Source organism: Micromys minutus (genome assembly GCF_963924665.1).
Source record: "Micromys minutus genome assembly, chromosome: 31".
NCBI lineage: Eukaryota > Metazoa > Chordata > Mammalia > Rodentia > Muridae > Micromys > Micromys minutus.
Window position 1 is genome coordinate 15,129,539 of NC_137966.1, and position 20,098 is coordinate 15,149,636.

At 51.3% G+C, this 20,098-nt stretch overlaps 2 protein-coding genes across 2 annotated transcripts; one reads left to right on the forward strand and one right to left on the reverse strand.

Moving 5' to 3' along the window:
• Positions 1–8,370: 8,370 nt before the first annotated feature.
• On the forward strand, positions 8,371–9,183 carry PERCC1 (proline and glutamate rich with coiled coil 1; the record flags this gene model as incomplete). The annotated part of the gene is made up of 1 exon (XM_080942393.1): positions 8,371–9,183. One exon carries the CDS (start codon positions 8,371–8,373, stop codon positions 9,181–9,183), a length of 813 nt encoding a protein of 270 aa, XP_080798519.1.
• An 802-nt stretch (positions 9,184–9,985) lies between these two features.
• On the reverse strand, positions 9,986–19,593 carry CCDC154 (coiled-coil domain containing 154; the record flags this gene model as incomplete). Its single annotated transcript, XM_080942291.1, has 17 exons — positions 9,986–10,109; positions 10,193–10,380; positions 10,663–10,749; positions 10,873–10,990; positions 11,361–11,437; positions 11,561–11,680; positions 13,315–13,452; positions 13,544–13,670; positions 13,971–14,095; positions 14,169–14,297; positions 14,534–14,635; positions 17,834–17,957; positions 18,294–18,389; positions 18,645–18,691; positions 18,849–19,038; positions 19,154–19,364; positions 19,587–19,593. The coding sequence occupies 17 exons, from the start codon at positions 19,591–19,593 to the stop codon at positions 9,986–9,988; spliced, it is 2,010 nt and encodes a 669-aa protein (XP_080798417.1).
• Between the last annotated feature and the right edge of the window lie 505 nt (positions 19,594–20,098).

The window sequence follows — 20,098 nt, forward strand, 5'->3', positions numbered from 1 at the left end:
GGATGGAACAAAACCAGGAGCCTCCTGTGTCCCTCTCCAGTGCCCACTTACTAATGGGAAAAGCCTCACACTCAGTATTCTTGCCCAAGGCGCTCTTGCTGAATTAGAGCAGGAGCAATGATAGAGATGTTGGAGCCCAGCAACACCTGTGAGTCCCCCACACACACCCAGAGGCCCAACCCAGGACCCTGGCTAAGAGCTGCTGTGTCAACAGAGGCACCTGTCTATCCAGGTCCTCCTCCCTGGGTCCCACCCCACCTGTTCCATCACAGAACCCCACACTGCTACACCACTCTCCTCGCAAGGACCTCACAACACCCAGGAACTTAACTATAAGTAACATGCAATCCAGGGGGAAGCTTCCAGAAGGAGATGGAGCTCAAGGGTCCTAAAGTGTGAAGGGAACTAGGCTTCTTGGATTGGATAATACAGGGGAGCCAGGCTCAAGCTGCACAGAACAGCCCATGAGACCAGAACAAGGAAATAGAGCAAGAGTTAGAGTTTCACCCCAGGGTGGGCTAGCCTTTAGCAATGACCAATGAATCCATCTCCGTCTCAGTGACTCTCAGATCAGAGGCAGAAAGAGACCGGGCTGGCAAGACAGGTGGCTCAATCTGTCAGGTGCAACCACGAGGACCTGAGTTTGAGCCTTACCAGCCACATAGAAAGCTCTGTGTAGTGCCACTTGTTTGTAATTCCAGCTCTGGGGATGCAGAAAAGGGGGATCTGTGGAGCGCTCTAGTCATTCAGTATGGCTTAGCTGCCAAGTCCCAGGTCCCCAGATAGTAAGAGACACTATCTCAAAAACAAGCTGAGTGGCTTCTGAGAAACACCACCTCTAGTCTCCATGCACCTGTATATGGAACCTATACCTAAATACACACACATCACATCACACACACACACACACACACACATCGCTGGCATCGCTGTACTGGAGTGAGCAGTGTTCCCACCACTGAAAACATGATTGGCACCTTGTTTGGTCTTTGCAAATGACATGGTTTACAAAGATGTCACACTGGTGAGAATAGGCTGTAAATCCTATGTCAGGATTTTCAGAAGAGAAGGCACCATGACAGCGGGAGAGTCACAGGATGTTAGATAACAGCAGCCAAGGATACCTCCCCACCCCCCGCAGTTACAGAAGGATGGAGAGACACCAGGAATAATCCCTCCCAAACTGCAGCAAGGAGCTTTTGAAATTTCAGGCCCACAGACTATTGGGAATACTCTTTTTAAATTTTTTTTTTTTTTTTTTTTTTTTTTTTTTTTTTTACAAATATTAAGCTGGGCAGTAGATGCGTAATCTTTCATCCCAGCACTTGGGAGGCAGAGGCCAACCTGATTGATCTAAGGGGTGAGTTTCAGCACAGCTAGAGTGACACAGAGAAACGTTGTCTCAAAAAACCAATGAGCCAGCGTGGTGGCACTTGCCTTTAGTCCCAGCAATCGGGAGGGAGAGCCAAGCAGATCTCTCTGAGTTCAAGGCCAGCCTGGTCTACAGAGTGAGTTCCAGGATGACACAGAAAGACCCTGTCTTGAAAACCAAAAGAAATTTGTCTATTTTATGTGTATGTGTTTTCAGTGCATGCATGTATCGATGTATATGTATGTGCACTGTGTGCAGGGTGCATACAGAGCCAGAAGAGTGCACGGGATCCCCTGAAACTGGAGTTACAGTCGTAAGATAACATGTGGGTGCTGCGAACAGAACCCAGGTCCTTCTAAGAGCAGCAAGCACTCTTAAGTGCTGAGCCATCTTTCCAGCCACACATGTCTGTTGTTTAAGTCACCAAGTTCATGGTGCTCAGTCACAGGACCCAGCAACTGGTACAGACACCACCTTCTCATCATTCTGCTCCTTACAGCATTTGACCCAGGGCAAAGCCTTGGACCCTGTTCCTCAGCCACCTGCTCCTTAACAAACTCCTTTTGAAGAACCACTCTTCCTGGTAGGTTCTGCTACAGGAGCCTGGCCAGGAAGCTGTAAAAGAAGCAGCCCTACAGTAGAAGCTCCAAGATGTGATGTCCTACCATACAGTATGTGGAGCCACTGCCGGGCCCCCCAGGGACATAACCAACACCTCAGCCCTCATTATTGCAAAGCACACAGAGAAATTTTACAGGAAGCCTAATGCCTCACTAATGGGAGGCAGAGGCGGTGGTAGCCGTCAGTGGGCTTAATGGCAGGGTAATTTATTGTAGCTCCACTTAAGAGCTGACATATTGGAGCTATTGATTTTCCCAGGAAGATAGATACCAGGTGCCTGGGGACAAGCAGGTCTGTGCCTCTGTAAGGGCAGAGTCCCACTCTCCCAGGGTCTTAGACCTGACAGTGAGTGGGGGCAGGTGGGGGCTGGAGACAGTGGGCAGAGTGCTTTTCTGGACCCAACCCCAAACATATCCCAGTTAGGAGCAGATGCTAGGGCATATGCTTCCGCCCCAGCCTCTCCAGGGTCCCAAAATGGCAGATAACTAGGATGGAGTGACAGGGGCTCTGCCTGGCCTTGTTCACCCACTAAGTGTGTTTCTCTACTGACCCAGAGACCCCCAACTAAGCCTTATGAGAAACAAACGCTAGAGTTCAACCCTTACCTACGAGACACCTGGTCTGTCCTGAACATGGCTCACAATTCAACGTGGGGGAAAAGTGGGGGATGATCCCCCTCACCCTACCCTCTAAGTCCCCAAATCTCCCCATTATTAGCACTCTACGCCAGCCCTTCTCTGGCTCCCCTGCTCAGGTCTTCCATACTCACACCAGACCCACAGGCCCTTCTCCGGGCTCTCTTCCCAGACAGCTATCTGCTCTCGTTTCTTCCCACTTTAGAATCTTCCATCCTAGCTTATCGTTTTCTCCATGACCTCTTGACAGGCAATGAAGAGCACCAGAATTAACCCCAGGATAACAACAAGATCCTTCAAGACTGCCAGTGGACAGTCCTTCTCTCAGCCAGCACTAGTGGGCGTGTCTGCACTTGGTCCATTCAGGACCTAAAGCTGTCCAAGACCTAGTCCTGCTATCCAGATGCCTACTTATAGACAAGGTGGGGAAGGTGTATGTGGGGAAGGGTAAAGCCCAAGCTCTGGGGAGTGTCTGCTGATCCCCTCCTGCAGGAGAGGGTCTCTCCACACATAGGAAACAGCTGAGGCGCTGGTCCTTTGGTTTCCTTGCAGGTATGGTTGTATATGTGTATGTATGATTGGGTGTTAGGATGCATGTGTAGTGAGGTGTGCATGTATGTGGGAAAGGGTGCTTGTGAATGTGTATACAAATGTATGTGGAGGCTAGAGAACAACTTTAGGTATGGTTTTTCAGGTACTGTCTACATTTATTTATTTATTTATTTATTTATTTATTTATTTATTTATAGACATGGTCTCTCTATGTAGCTATGGCTATCTTGGAACTCAGTATGTAGACCAGGCTGGCCACAAAGTCACAGAGATCCACTTGACTTTTCCTCAGGTACTGTCTTTCTTTCTTTCTTTCTTCTCTCTCTCTCTCTCTCTCTCTCTCTCTCCCTCTCTCTCTTTCTTTCTAGACATGGTCTCTCTATGTAGCTATGGCTATCTTGGAACTCAGTATGTAGACCAGGCTGGCCACAAAGCCACAGAGATCCACTTGGCTTTTCCTCCAAGTGCTGGAAGTAAAAGTGTGTGCCACCACACCCAGCTTACCTTTTTATTTTCTGACAGTTGCTCACAGTCTGAAACTCAAGAAGGTTAGGTCAGTTGGACCACAGGACCCTCTTGCCTCTGCCTTCCTGGGGCTAAGACTAAAATCAAGTACTGCCACACCGAGCTCTTGGCTCTAGAATTCTTCAGATAACCTAGGCATGATCTCAACTAGGACACTGATACAGGGATTTCCTGTGCTGGGAGACTATGTTTTTCACAGCCAGCAACAGGTTTCCTGCAAACCCACCCAGTCCCATCTGGAGCCATGACTCTGACTATGGCTTTCCGGTTGTGCTAATACTTAGAATGTCAGCTGTGTGGCTTAGGTGAGATTTCCAAGACAGGTTTGGAGTCCAGGGAAGTTTCACTGGCCCTGAAATTGAGATATCAGAAGACATTCCAGAGACTGCAGAGGAAAATGGGTCCTTTGTGTTTCCCAGCTTCTTAAAAAGAATCCCAGAATCCTTCATTTGTGACCCTTTCCCCCATCTTCAAAGCCAGCAATCAAGCATAAACTCCCTTCATTTGCTGAGACACACTTCTTGCCTTGGTTGGTCCATCTACACCCGTCTCACATCCAGCTCTTCCAAAGCTCATTCTTTGGTCACATGTAGGTGGGACCTTCTCCAGGGCAGAATTGTGGCTCATTTCCTCCTCCCGAAACACTCGACCTAAGGTTCAGAAAGCTCAAGGTTTGACTAGTTGAGCTAGTGGCAATCTGCACTCACAGCCTCAGCATGTCTTCCATGTCCAGGATTGGTCAGGGTGGAAAGAGGACTACAACCCACATGGCCTTCTGGGCACTCTCTGAGGGTCTAGCTATCCATCCCTTCCCTGCCTGCCCAGCAAGGTACAGCTGTAAATCCCAGGCCCATATGTCAGTGTTACATCACCTAACCTGTCCCCATCCCTTTCCTGGGCCGGCTTGTCCTTCTCACACCCAGCAGTAGCGGGTGATGTGGCTTCAGCTCTGAGTAACTGCAACCCCCAGCCCCACGCCTGGCCCTCCTGCAGGTTTGGGCTTGGATGGGTGATCCAGCTGAGGCTGAAGCAGTGCTGCCCACAGCCGAAGACTGGCAAGTGGTTTTAGGCCCTGGAGTCTAACATGGTCAGACTGTAGGGTCAGAAGTAGATGGAATCCAGAGCAGGATGGACAACACAGAACCGGGTCTAGCCAGACATATTACATCTTATCCCACATCAGAGGTCTCATCCGGTACTCCCGAGAAGAGGCAGAAGAAGTCGGTACTGGCAGCAGCTATCCCACCACCATCCCCAAGCCTTCTGGCGTCCTGTTGGGCTTGGAGGTGACTGGCTGCCCTTGCTGCCCTTCTCCAGGGCTCAGCTCCAAGCAGACAACCTAGTCCACAGTTGTGTGCAGCTTCTCAGACATTCACACCAGGGTGCCAGCCTTGCTTACAGGTTGTTTTTCCACAGGTCTCATATAGCCTAGTGTGGCCTTGATCTTGCAAAGGATGACCTTGACTTTCTGAGTCTCCTGCCTCCACTTCCCAGTGCTTACAGGGGACTATAGGCATGGACCACCATACTCAGTGGCCTTGGGGATCTAACCTTGAGCTTTGGACACGCTAGGCAGTTGGCTACCAATCTAAGTACATCCCCAATTCATCCCAGCCCTTGAAGTGCTCATCCTTAGGACTTAACTTTTCATTTCTCTATGGCTTACTTGTGCTGGGTAGGGGTCCTGAGTGCAGTGACCAGGCATGAAATAACTTTAGGGTTGGGTTCCCTAACCTACTACCCTCCAGGAGTCACAAACTCACTGAAGCCATCAAGTAAGGGCTCATGGAGCAGAAAAAGGCTGAAGGTTATAGTGTCAGGTGACATATGCCTAGGCTGGAAGTTAGGGCTTCACTGGTGTGAAATCAAGGTGTTGCTTAAAGTGAGGGTGGTGCCTGGAGCAAAGAAGGACCCAAGGGAGGTAAGTGGTACCCACACTCCTGTTAACCCCCTGGCAGGAGAAGAGATGGACTTTGAGACAACCAGCAAATGTTTTGAGCCTGAGGTAGTGAAAGCCATATTAGGAGGAGCCACTTTTCTATCCTTAGACCTAACCCCAGCAGCAGGAGGAACCATAGCTGATGACATTTGAAGTCACTGAAGTCACTGGGGGCTACTCTGGGGCAGCTGGCTGGGAGGGGGGCACATTCTTCCTGGAGGGTACCCGGATCGGCTAGAATAAATGCACAACTACCTAAACTACAGACTGAATTTATCTGGAAAAATTCTTTGTGGCTATGACTACTTAAGCGGAGGGTATGGATTCAGGCAACCCTAAATGCGATGGTGAACATCTTTGTAAGAGCTGCCAGCCAAGCCTGGTGATGCATGCCTGCAAAGCGAGTACCCAGATAGCCACTAGTCTGACGCCAGTGTAGGCTACACAGGAAGACCCTGTCTCAGGGTTAAAAAAAAAAAAAATGAAAGCCCAATTCAGGTGACAGCATTGATGGTTACATCAGGCTTCAAGACAAACACAGAGTAGCTGGCGGGACCCCAGCCACCAGACTCACTGACATCTTAGTTTTGACTCCGGCCTCCAGGATGATAGAGAATACATTCCTGTTCTAAAACCACCCAATTTGGGATCAGTGATTAAAGAAGCCAGACAAAGCTATACCACCAGAAAGGCAGAGGGCCCCAGAAGGATTGCAGAGGAACCCCCTCCCCAACTCCAGTTAAGTTTAGGTTCATCTAAGCTTCCAACCAGGGAAGGGTGCCTTGTCTTCACTCCACAAAGGATACTTAGCGGTTGGTTCAATCAGACTGACTACAAGTACAGCTGGGTCTCAGAGCAAGTGGGTGGCAGCCACATGAAAGTCCTTCTCACAGTCCTTACTGGGCCGGTTGTCATTAATCTTCACTGAACAAAGGCCCAGAGGCTGGAGGGGCTTGGAAGGGGTTACAAGGTATTAGCACCCATCCTGGACCTAGTGGGTAGTTCCCCCTTACTCCAGGTCCTGTTGCAGAGCATGGTTTATAACGTACATCCTGCAGGCAGGATGTCCTCTGGAGAGGCGTACTCCAGAACTCAAAATAGCATGAAATTTAATTTTCCGCCTATTTGACAAAGCTTGGATGGGGCCCCAATCAGCAGTACAGATAAGGGTCCTCGGGTCCAGGGTGTGGGCCAGCTGGGCCTGAAGCAAACACTCCATGGTCCCCCGGCAGGCTGTGTGCAGGTGAGGCAGTCTTCGGGTACTCCCCCCGCGGGGCTCTGGTTGCTGGGCGCTAAAACAAACGGGCTCTGTTTGCCCAGTCTGCGATGACAATGCCGTTACCAAATATTTGCCAGCCTCAGGCAGTTGTGAAGCCCAGCTATAAATGCTTGCGCCCCAGGTGGAGGTGGGCCTGCTGAGGGAGCACTGCCGTCCCAGTCAGGTAGGAGCCTGGGGGAATAGGTTGGAGTGTTCTGGGGTGGTCACACTACTGGGTGTTGGGGAGGTCCCTCCCACTGGGAATATGTCTGCATTAAACTCTCCACTAGCAGTCATCCTGAAAGATTACTGTCAGGACTACTGGACACCCCCTGAGACGGAAGGATCCAGCAATACACTGAAGTGCCAGCCTCTACTTCTTCAGGATCGCAGAGAGGGGCTGTGCTGTTGGACCCTGAGCAGATCTGACCAAGGGGCCGCTCATACGTAGGCCTCTCAGACAGAGGTTGTCTTCTGATATACCTTGTTGGATAGCTGCTCTCCCCTTCCTCTGTGAAGGAGCCTGGTGGCTCTAGGATTGAGATCTACTGTAGGGTCACTAGCCAGGAAGAGAGAAAGCCATGTCTAGGCTGCAAGTGAGAACCCCCCTCCCTTTCTCTCTGTCTCTCTGTCTTTCTCGCTTTCTAGACACAATTTCTCTGTGTAGCCCTGGCTGTCCTGGTACTCAGTCTATAGATCAGGCTGGCTTCAGTCTAGAGATCTGCCTGCCTCTGCCTCCTGAGTACTGACACTAAGGGCACGTGTCACCACATGACACCCGTTTCTTAAAAATCAAGAGTTACTACCCAAGAGTGGTGGCACATGCCTTTAAGTCCAGCACTCTGGAGGCAGGGACAAGCAGACTTCTGTGAGTTTGAAGCCAGTTCACTTTACATAGGTCCTATCTAAAAACAAAACAAAGCAAGAAAAAAGGGGGAAAAAGGCAAGAAACAAAACCCCAACAACTGCACCTCCTCATAAAGCAGCCCTGGAGCTGTGACTGGAACTAACTGTAGCTAGATAGGAACCAGGTCTGGTGGAGCTCTTTGGCTGTCACTGCCCCTGAAGCTCCCTGTGGTATTTGCCAGGCTTCTGAACCTGTCAAGGCAGGTTCTGGTCCTGTCACCACAGTGATCCAGACTGGAACATGAGAGACGCCTTGTCCAGTCCCTGTCTCTTCCTGTCTGGGTAGTACTGCGCTCTAGGACATCTGCCTGTGGCCCTAGTGATCACAACTGTGGTGGTTCTCATGGTACTATGACGGCTCCATCCTACATGAGAGGATCCTGTACATCTCTCTAAGCCAGGTCCTTTCTGAGCTCAGGAGGCCCAGGGATGGAGAAAGGAAAGAGCTAAAGGCTGTGTCTAGTTGGCACTGCCAGCCCTAAGTTGCTAACCCACCCTCTCATTTCTCTCTCAGCTGTGCCTGCTGCTCCAGGGACCTCCAGAATTGTGGGACCTCAACAAGATGGCTGCTGGAGTGATCCGGTCTGTCTGTGACTTCCGGCTGCCCCTACCATCACACAAGTCCTTCCTGCCCATAGACCTGGAGGCTCCAGAAACTTCTGAAGAAGAGGAGGGGGAAGAAGAGGAGGAGGAAGAGGAAGAAGATGGAAACCAGGACCTACAAGGTGAGGGGCCACAGGGCTGCAGCCCAGACTCTCAGAGCTCAGGAGTAGCCCCTCAGGGTCCTAGCAGCCCTGAGACCCCAATGCAGCTGCTGCGTTTCTCAGAGCTCATCAGTGGTGACATTCAGCGGTATTTTGGACGCAAGGACACAGGGCAAGACCCAGACGCCCAAGACATCTATGCTGACAGCCAACCAGCCAGCTGCTCGGCCCGGGATCTATACTATGCTGATCTGGTATGCCTGGCCCAGGACGGGCCCCCAGAGGATGAGGAGGCTGCTGAGCACAGGATGCATTTACCTGGGGGGCCTGAGAGTCAGGTGCACAGGCTGGGCCACAGAGGAGACAGGGTGCCACCACTGGGCCCCCTGGCTGAGCTCTTTGATTATGGCCTTCGGCAGTTCTCTAGGCCCAGAGTATCAGCTTGCCGAAGACTGAGGCTGGAGCGCAAGTATAGCCACATTACCCCCATGACCCAAAGAAAACTGCCTCCATCCTTCTGGAAGGAGCCTGTGCCCAACCCACTAGGCCTGCTGCATCCAGGCACACCAGATTTTAGTGACCTGCTGGCCAGCTGGTCTGCTGAGGGTGGCTCTGAGTTGCAGAGTGGAGGCGCCCAAGCCTTGGAGGGGACACAGCTGGCTGAGGTCTAGTGAGTACGCGAGTCAGGAGTGTGCTGGGTAGCAGTGGCCATTTATATGTTCAGAACAACCCAGCACCTCCTTCTGTAGCACAGGCCCTGGTAGGTCTATCTAAGTAGTTATGCAGTTAGCTTTCTCTCAAGAGGAGAGCAGGCCCAAGAGACCTGGACTTATCTCAAGCCTGGCAGAGTTGCCCCCAGCACTGGGGGGGGGGGGGAGCAAATGCCTATCCAGACCTGCCACACCTGACTTGAGGTACCCCACTACACACAGCAGGCCTCAGGATCTGCCAGCATGAAGTGAATGAAACTCAGGCAAGAACTATGAATCTGTGTACACCCTTGCCCTTCGTTACCAGGCCAGCGCCGCGATTCAAGTCAGTGGCAATGAGCAGCTGGGTTGGGACTAAAACCAGGACAGCCCTCCCCATCTCTGAGGTTCAGGTTTTCTTGAGAGGTTAAAAGAGGGACACCCCGTGGTCACAGAGACCTAGATGCTCACTCTCCAGAAAAATGCTCACAAGCAACTTCCTTGGCACTTCAGTGTTAGTGGGTAGGTGGGCAGGTGAGTTTGTCTGAGGACCCTGTAGCCTCACTCTGTGCATTTGTCCTCACGAGCAGCAGGGGTGTATCGAGACAGGTGTGGCCTTGTACTAGGCAGGGCAGGAGGGGCTCTTCAAGGTCTAATAACTTGGACCTTCTGAGTTTGGTCCCTCTCACTACTTGACACCCTTGTCAGGCCAGTGAGTCATGGAAAAATCATTCCGTCAGACAGCAGGAGACTTTGGCTCCAACAGGTACAAGAGTTGGTATGTTTATTTCTGGAACACCGTCAGAGATGTGACCTCGGATGCAGGCTTCCACTGGGTCATAGCCGAGCTCACTCCAGTCCTTTTCTGGGCCACCAAGTTCAAGAGGACTGTCTTCCAATGAAGCCACCTGCCCAGAGACATAGCTTGTATACAACATACCCCTGTGGCTGGGTTGCTACGCTTGGGAGACTTGGACTCTCGGCTGCCCACCTCACAGCTTGGTACACTCCCCAGGAGTTCACAGGGACCAGCTCGCCAAGGGCTACATCCTTAATGAAGAACCGCTGCCTCACCAGGGACATGAATACCCGCTTGCTGCCCAGTGTCAGAGGCCAGGGACCCTCCTCACTCCACAGGCTCAGCATGCTCTCACGCAGGGTTGCAATCTCCTCTGTGCGCTGCAAGTGCAGAGGTATGGTGCTAAGAGGACCCACAGGGAACAAGACAAGTACAGAGAAATGGGAACTGGATCACAGAGGTGGGTGGCAGATGTGTGTATGTGGGGATGTCTTCTAGAGAGGAAGCCCAGCGGGAGGTCCTCGCTTCCAGGAAACACCGTTCAGCACCACACACCTATTGTATCCTGGGGCCCTGTAGAGATGGGGATAGAGGGGCTTGGGACAGGCTGGCAGAGGGTGAGGTGGGGGGTGGTCAGTGGTTCTCCCAGAGTTTTCTCTCACCAGCCTGGTCTCAGTATTAAATTTCAGGTTCTGGATGGTTCTGTTGGCCTGGAGGCTGTTCTCCAACTTTATCATTTGCTTCTGAAACTAAACACAGCTCTAATCATAGACTGCTGATGTCCAAATGTACCCACCAGCACAAAAACACAGAGGGGCTGGAGGTTAGGGAAGCAGACAGACACAGGTGGCTTCCTGGGGCCCATGGGATACCGTGGCCAGCTGGCCCTGGATCTCTGCGATCTTCCGTCCAGGGTTCTCCTCTTTCAGAAGCTGTACAGACATCAGTAGGGCAGCTAGCTCCTGCCGCACAGTCTCAACCTCAGACTCCCTGTGGGCACCCGGGGCTGGTCATAGGAGGTTCAGAGCCCAAGGAAAAAGGCTCGATTCAGAAGATTCCTGAGGCTGTCATAGTGCTCAACTCAAAGGTGCATGATATTCTAGAGGAGGTAGAGCCTAGCTGGGGACTGGGCCAACATAGAGGCAGGGCTTGAAAGGACCAGTGAAGATCAGGGAGGTGGGGGCTAGTAACCACATGGTGGCTCACAACCATCTGTAATGAGATCTGATGCCCTCTTCTGGTATGTTTTAAGACCGCAACACTGTATTCATACATAAAACAAATACATCTTTTAAAAGAAAATCAGGGAGGTCAGAAGTTTCTGTACCTCCCAGAGGTCTGGGTGGCTTCAAACCCTCACCTGGCCTTGCCCTCAGCAGAGAGCTTCACATCCATGTCACTCTTGTGAAGGACACACTTGTTGGAGACACTTTCTATCTGAAATGTGGAAGATGTAGGAGCCCAAGGTGACTTAGCACAGCCATCTAGGAGCCCCAGGCCAGTTCAAGCCTAGCCAAGGTTTAGAACCTCAAGGTTAGCAGCAACTCCGGCCTTACCCACCTGCTGGGGAAAGCTGTTCACTTTCTCCTGTACCTCCTGCAAGTGAACTGAGACATTTTTCAGCCACTGGGCCAGATCCTGGAGGGACTTCCTCTCCATACCTTCCCATGCAGCCTGTACCTACAATTTCAACATCCAGTGAGAGATGGTAGAGAGATGGGTAGACAAGGCCTGCTGAAGCCAGGAGGCAGAGTATCTGACTCTAAAGCATGTTTGTTTAAAGCATGCAGACTTTCCGGAGAGCCTGGCCAGACACTGTAGAGGATAGATATTCCAGACTTATGACAGCTGAGGTGGCCTTCCCAGGCACGGCCATCCAGCTGAGCAGAAACATGCCCTTGAGGAGATGACAGTTGTTCATGACAAGAGTAGAGAACAGATTGGCCACACTGCAGGAGGGTACAGACATTGTGGTCAATGGACCCCACTGGCAGCTGCTCTGGCCACACATACCCAGAAAGGATGCAGAGCCAGCCAAGGTTGGGGGACCTACGCACCACACCAGAGGCTGTGTTCACAGCAGCTACAAAAGAGAACACCCTTTGTGTCTATCAACAGAGGAATGAACATGCAAAACGTGGCCTGTCCACACGTGGGGACATTATCCAGCTATCAAGGGATGGAGCATGGATCCACACAAGAGAAATGAGCCATGAAGGCAGCTCAGGAGAGAAGCCCGTGATGAAAGGCTCATGCTGGGATGAAGTGCCTACATCACATAGGTCACAGCTAGATGGGGAGGAAAGGGACTGTTGAAGGGACTGCTGGGCTCTGGGTTCCTATCTGACATAAAGAAAAGTTCTGGAGCTGACTTGGATAGCTGCTCTTGTAAATGTACTAAAAGTGCTGTGTTTTAGCTAGGGTTAAGGTTGAGCTTTTAATATTCCTGCCTTGGCATCCTGAGGTTGGGATCACACTGAACATCAGGCCAGGCTAGGCTACATAGAAAGATCCTCTCTTCAAACAAAATAGTGAAAAAAAAATAATGGGATGGAGAAATGGATCAGCAGTTCAGAGTACTTGCTGTTTTTCCAGAGGACTGGAGTTTGGTTTTCAGCACCCAGGTTGGGTGGCTCACAATCATCTGTGACTTCAGCCTTTGAAGACTGACACTCTTTTGCCTGAGCACTTACACACATGTGCATACACACAGACACATATATAAAAAATACATAAAAGAAACTCAAGGTTTGGTGCGATGGCTCAGTGGTTAAGAGCACTGACTGCTCTTTCAGAGGTCCTGAGTTCAAATCCCAGCAACCACATGGTGGCTCACAACCATCTGTAATGGGATCTGATGCCCTCTTCTGGTGTGTCTGAAGACAACTACAGTGTACTCACATAAATAAAATAAATAATAAATAAATATTTTAAAAAAACTCAAAATATATAACCAACAAAACCCATCGAACTATATGCTTTAAAAGGTGATTGGGGGATGCTTTTTCAAGACAGGGTTGCTCTGTGTAACAGTCCTGGCTGTCCTAGAACTCATTCTGTAGACCAGGCTGGCCTTGAACAACAGAGATCTGCCTGTCTGCTTCCAGAGCTGGGACTAAAGTTATGCGCCACACACCCAGCTGAAATGTGAATTGAAGAAAGAGAGAAAGAAAGAAAACAGAGTGGGGGAGGGAGAGAAAAAGAGTGTTAGGGGCCAAGGGACTGTAGGAGCCACCCTGACTGATTCAGAGGATCAGGTCTCTACCCATGGCTCCATCCTTTATTGCCCTCCCTTATGGGTCTGTCCACCTCACCTGGGACAGCTTCAGGCTTAGTGTTTGCTCCTGCAGATCTAGCTTCCAGCTCAGAGCTAAACAGTGGTCACTCAGGTCCTTCAGCTGCTGGTCCAGTCCTGCCACTGAGTCCTCTAGGACCTGGTTCTTCTCTTGGAGCTACATGGGATAGCACAGAGTCAGCTAGGCTCTGCTGGATGCCTATGTACACAAGGATCCCTGCTGACCACCACCTCACTGGGCCCCTTACCAACTCCAGTGCCTCCTGTGTTTCCTGCTGGGCTAGCTTGCCAGCCATCTGCACAGCCTCCAGATTCTCATGGACATATGAAGCCAACTCCCCGGCCTGGATCTCCTCCAAGCTTTCCTTGGCCTCCCTGTGTATTGATACCCAAACTATTCCTTAGCACTGGCTAGGGCGGGCGGCGGGGAGTGCTGCTGGTTAGCTCTGGGACCTTCTAGGTGATCCATGGTCCAGAGGAGGGATGCTACCAAGAAGGGACTGTGAGGGTTAGGGTGGAGGAGGAACAGGAGCTCTAGCAGAGGGTTGCTATTCTGTCATGACATGTCCAACTAGCCAGTGCGTAACTGAAAGCTGCAGGGGTTGAGAGAGTCAAGGCACTCCCCAGAGGTTAGCTGAGGGACTGAATGGACCATTGTCCTGACATGACACCCACCGAGCCTTCTGCTCAGCCATCAGTACACGATTCAGTGACACCTGGTTCTGTCGCACAAACTTGGTCAGATAGACCACAGTTTTGTCTAGGCCCCGGCACTGCTCCAGCAGGTGACCCTCCTCCTCCTGCTGTGGCAGAAGGGGCCCTGAGCCTTGGTGTCTATGCCACCTCCCACCCTACCTGGCCACCCAGGCCCACCTCGCGCTGTGCCCGCAGGACCCGCAAGCGCTCCTCTGTCAGTTCATGCAGCTTTTGCCAGCGGCTTTCTAGTTCCTCCCGTAGGCTGCTTTCCGCCATCAGCCGTGTACTCTCTGAGGATTTCATTCTCTGTGGAGACAACACTAGCTGCTGTGAATTTTGACCATGTGTATGTGTGTGTTTCAGAGTGTTGGAGCCCCTGGAACAGGAATTGCTGCCATGCGGGTGCTAGCAATTAAACTGGATCCTCTGGAAGAGCAGCCGGTGCTCTTACCCACTGGAGACATCTCTCCAGCCCAGCAGCTATAAATTTGTAGCTCGCTTGGACAATTCGTGAGGACACTGGGCCCTACCCAGGCGCTTACCTGTTCCAAGGCCAGGAAACTCTTCTGCAGAAAACCGCATAGTTTGGCCTCTCTCTTAAGGAAGCGGAGACTCATCTCCTCGTTGAGTTTAGTCATTTGGGCCTGTGAGGGACCACAGAGTCACCTGAAGCTTCCCTGCCAGACATCCTACCCTGCCTGGTGTGTCTGTCCATCTTCTCACTGGCCTATCCCCGTGTTCCCAACCCCTGCATAGCCAGGCTGCACACACTGGGCAGGAGAAAAGGTAGGGCAGATAAGACCCACTGTCCCCAAGAACACTCATAGGCTAGGAAGGGACCTAAAGATCAAGGTCACAGGATCCTAGACCATTCAGCACACATCCAGAGCCTCAGATATACCTGGGGCACTGAATTCCATGCTGAGATGGAGCCTCAGTGAGAGAGGCTGCTGTGAAGACACCACAGTATGTGAGAACACCCATCCATGCACCTTATCAAGGGTGTGGGTGGGAAAACTAGATGTAACCCTTAGGCTCTGCCTCCTCCCCATTCCCGTCGTGCTGCTCTGAGGGTCAGAAGGCACAGGACAGAGGTTCGAGGCCCAGCTCCCATACACTGTAGTACACTCCTTTGGGTCTTGAACAGCCAGTGCCATTATGCAGTTGAGCAGCTGTGACCTGCAGAGGTCTTGGTTTGCAGTCAAGGTCACAAGAAACAGCTCTGAGCAGATGGCTGCCTACAGGAATGGGGCTAATGGTTCCTCTGGGGGAGGGGAGGGAGAGTTTTACACCTTACCCTGAAATTCCTACCAGCACTCCCTCCCACCCAACCCTCTAGTGCTAAATAAAGACTAAGGGGTAAAATGCTGATGGTGGGGCCATGGGGGCTCTTTGGTTTGCACCCGCCTATCTTACCCATGCTATCCTGTAAGAAGCCCCAGGAAACTCATCTGTTTGCTGAGCTAGACTTGGACCCTTTCTTTAGCCTGTTGGCTCCCTCCCCATTTGGAGTGAATGTCAGGATCTGACAAATCTGGATGTTGTGGCCCATGACTGCAGTTCCAGTACTCAGGAGGCTGATGTTCACAGGAGGGCTGCTGAGTTTGAGGTGAGCCAGGCTTCACAGTGAGACTGCTGTACCTCCTATACACCAAATAAAAGTTGCAAGAAACCTTCACGGCATCCACCTGCCTATCACCTTCTCTGTGGCCACAGGGCTCTACTGCCCAAAGGCCCAGCTCTCAGGCTCTGACCAACCAGGCTTTTGTCATCATCTGGATAAAGTTCATTTCAGCCACTGCTGGCTTCCCTCCCCTGCAGGAGCAGAGCCTAAAACATGGATGGCTACATTTTATTTGTTTATTTTTATTTTTTAAAGATGTATTTATTTTATGTATATTGTTGCTGTGTTCAGACTCACCAGAAGAGGGCATCGGGTCTCATTACAAATGGTCAGGAGCCAACAATGTGGTTGCTGGAAATTGAACTCAGGACCTCTGAAAGAGCAGTCAGTGCTCTTAACCAACAAGCCATCTCTCCAGCCCCAGGTTTTATTTTTAACATAGGATCTCAAATACAGCCCCGGCTGACTTCACACCAGTAATGCTACTACACTCAGATTTATAGGTGCCAGAGATTGAACCCAGAACTCTGTGCATGCTAGGCCAGCAATCCATTAACTGGGACAAATCCATCCTCAGCCACTTTTTCTGAAAGGCCAGGCTGCAAACATTTCAAGCTCCCAGGGTCTCCCCTGAAGCCTCCCAAATCTTGTTCAAAGTAGCAACTCTCACTATGTTAAACAAATGTTCATGGCTCTGTGTCAATAAAACTTTATTATAAAAACAAGCAGTGGGGGCTGAGGAGGTGGCTCAGCAGTTAAGATCACCGGATCATTCTTCCAGAGTTCAAATCCTAGCAACCACATGGAGGCTCACAACCATCTGTAATGAGATCTGATACCCTCTTGTGGTGTGTCTGAAGACAGCCACAGTGTACTTACATATAATAAACAAAGAAATCTTAAAAACAAAAACAAACAAACAAACAAAAAAACCAAACCAAACCAAAACAACAACAACACAAAAAAAGCAGTGGTATGTAAAGTCCTGACAGTGATGTTAAAGAACCCTCAATGGGCCCGATTAGAGTAGCTTCCTCCATGTCTAAGATGTGAGGAACCCTCAGCCCAAAGCTTCTGGGCCAATGTCAATGCATTAACTTCCCAGCAGCCATGAGGTGAATGCCACTACTTCTGGGCAGCAGAATTATGATGGAACAGCTGGAAGCACCCAGTATCTCCTGCCCGCCCTGTCCTACGAGGAGCCTGGACACAGAACAGCAGCCGTGGTCCCTGGTCTCCATTTATAGATAGAAAAAGCTGGGTGACAGGCATGTGTAAACATCCCCCTGAGCTCCATGGAGAAGCAGAGACCGACTCATCCATCCATCCATCCATCATCCATCCATCCATCCATCCATCCATCCATTATCCATCCATCAATCCACTCATCCATCCATCCATCATCCATTCATCCATCCATCATCCATCATCCATCCACCCATCCATCCATCCATCATCCATCCACCCATCCATCCATCCATCCATCATCCATCCATCCACCCACCCACCCACCCACCCACCCATCCATCCATCCATCATCCATCCATCATCCATCCATCCATCATCCATCCATCATCCATCCATCCATCCATCCATCCATCATCCATCCATCTTTCTCAAGCCAGGGTTTCTCTGGGTACCTGTAGCTGTCCTGGTACCAGTTCTGTAGACCAGGCTGATCTTGAACTGAGAGATCCACCTGCCTCTGCCTCCTGAGTGCTGAAGTTAAAGGTATGTGCCTCCACCACGCCATGCAGAGGCCCCTCTGGAGGGACCCAAGAGGAAGGAGAACATGCTGCCTTGGGAATTTGTGATTCTTACTTGGGAGAAATGCTAAAACTGAAAAGAGCTGCAGAAGGAGCTTCAGGCCCAGATGTTCCTTTTCTGTTAGTTTAACTAAGACAGTAAGAGGCCCTGCCTCCTGCCCATGCCTTCCGTTCCCCCAAACCTGCAGCAACAGGGCACTTGACGTGTGGCTGTGAAAGAGCAGAATTGAGTTTTCAGTGCCTAAGATTGCAGCTGTCAGTGAGTGGGCAATGTATCTGGGATAAGAGGCGATCACATCAGACAGGGTAGGACTGGTGAGCCTCCCCTTGTGCTATCATGTACACTGAAATAAAGAGCTGTGGCCAGGGAGACAAAGGAACACTGGAGGTTTCCTACTCAGAGCCCTGTTGATGACTCCTGCCTACGTTAGGCCTGGCTTTCCAGGAGGTACCTGCATCTTGGCCAATCCAAGGTCCACCTTTTGGTTGGTGTCCTCTTGGTTTTTCTGCAGGGTGCTGCAGGCTGCTTCCCGGCCCTGCTCCTCTTGGCTCAGCATGTCAGTCAGGTTAGTCAACCTAGAGGCAGTAGGTGTGGTTAACACCAACTCAGCTAGGGAACCATGGGGAAGCTAGTGGGCTTTAGGGTCCTAGGTCCTTCTCAGGTTGGGGTACACAGCCCACCCAGGTGACACATGGAAATAGACCTTGGGGTCCCTAGCGAGGGCAAGGCACCAGATTAAAGAGAGGAGACAGGTAGAGCCCCCAGTAGTCCGAAGTACAGTATTCACTTTATGGGATGTTCCCCTAGGGGCCCTGGGGCCTCAGGGAAGGAAGACCTCAGCATTGCTCAGGTCTTAGATTTCCAGTGTGTATACAAAACTGGTTTCTAGCTAGTCCAAGGTGTTGGCCCACCTGAGGTTTATTTCCTGCTCGGAATGTTTGCGCTCAGAGTCCTGTAGAGCCTGTTTCCTCCTGATGTGTGTCAAAGCCTCTCGGACCTCCACCAGCCTGGCAGAAGGAGTTGCCCTGCTAGCCCCAGAACAGCTAGGCAGCAGCTGTTGGGGCATGTCTGGCCACGGGGCCATGCAACCAGTCTCCCACCACCTGTACAGCCTGCCCCAGTGTGTCGGAGCCAGTCTAAGTTGCACGATTGTAGGGCTTGTTTACTTAAACAAGATCCATGTGGGCCCTAATACCAGCTTCTGCAGGGAAGCATGGGTCCCAGCTCTTCCCACCGAAGCTTGTACTCGTCTCTCTGTGTACCTTTTATCCAGGGCTTGCATCTGGTTCTGGCTCTGGGGCCCACACAACTGTAAAGAGGAGGAAACGCTGGCTAGGCAGGTTGAATCTGTGTCTACCAAGTCACTGCAGCAAACACTCTGGACATGTAGGAGCCAGAGCCTGGAATGACTGGGATCAGTGGGGTCAGGATCTAGGAGTGTCCCAAACATCAGGACAATGACTCACCTCTAGTTCCTCCTTCTCTGGACTCCAGGCTGCCTGCTGGACTTCTTGCCTCAGCTGGCGCAGCTCTGAGGCCTGCATCTGCACACGGGCACGGACCTGCAACAGCTCACGAAGCAGGCCCAATGTGGCATGCTCACAGCGGTCCTTGTGTCCCCTCAGGCGAACCACCTCAGCCTGCAGCTCAGCTACCCTGATTAGGGCCAGAGCAGGTCTGTCAAGCTATGTCTCTCCGGGAGGTAACTCGCACACATGTATCGTCACCCTTACCCCACATGGCCGTCTCTCATACTCTCTGCGAGGCTCACCACTGTTCCAGATGTTTCCGCTGCTTAGGAGTGTCCTGTTCAGGGACAAAGGAACTGGACACCAGGTCACTGCACTCATATTTCTCTGAGGTCTCGGCATTCAAGGGCTCGTTACTTGCTAGGCCTTCTATTAGGAGAAGCTCCAGGTCCTCGAGTGTGACCGTGCTCAGTTGTGAAGGTGAAAGCCTTAGTGAGGGGCCATCTGCTGGCTCTGGAAGGAGGCACTTTGGGAGCTCGTGCACAAGGATAGTAGTAGTGCCTTTACTCTTGCTGTCACCCTGACCTCAGAGACTCATCTTAATGAGTCGCATAATCAGCCCTTCTGGAGGTTAGGTAAGGGGTTGAGGGTCCCGGGGGAAGGACACAGAGTACTAGGACTAACAAGCCAGAGGTTTAGAAGCAGGACTACTCTGTATATCACCTCTCCGCTCACCTGACATGGCGTCACCAGCAGCTACCACCTGTTGCTCAGGTAATGGTTATCGGTGCCCCTAATGGCTACCCAAAGCTGAACACCAGGCCAAGGTGGCCAAGTGGTTGGCTGGAGAGAAAGAAGCAAGTAATCCAGGCCAGAAAGCTGTAGGAGCTGGGGGTCAGTTGAGGGAAAGAAGAGAAGGCTTTGGGCCACAGAATAGGCAAGAATTTAGAAAAGACTGTGGGACTCAGGGAAGTGAAGGCCAAGAGGGAAGGTCTGGATCTTGGGGAGAAGACAAGGGTTGAGAGTGGAGACTGTGAACCTTCAGGAGATGAATCAGGAAGAGAGGCTGTGGATCTGAGGGTAGTGGAGATATAGGGTAGCGAGCGGCTCCTGCCCTTCCACCTTGCCTCTTCAGTGAATCCTGAGGAGGCAGGTACTGCTGAGTTATTCTGGAATCTTCTTTTTTTCAGCAGAATCCTATGACTTCATGGCCAACTGCCAGTGGAACTTGAGCACTCATCTGCCCT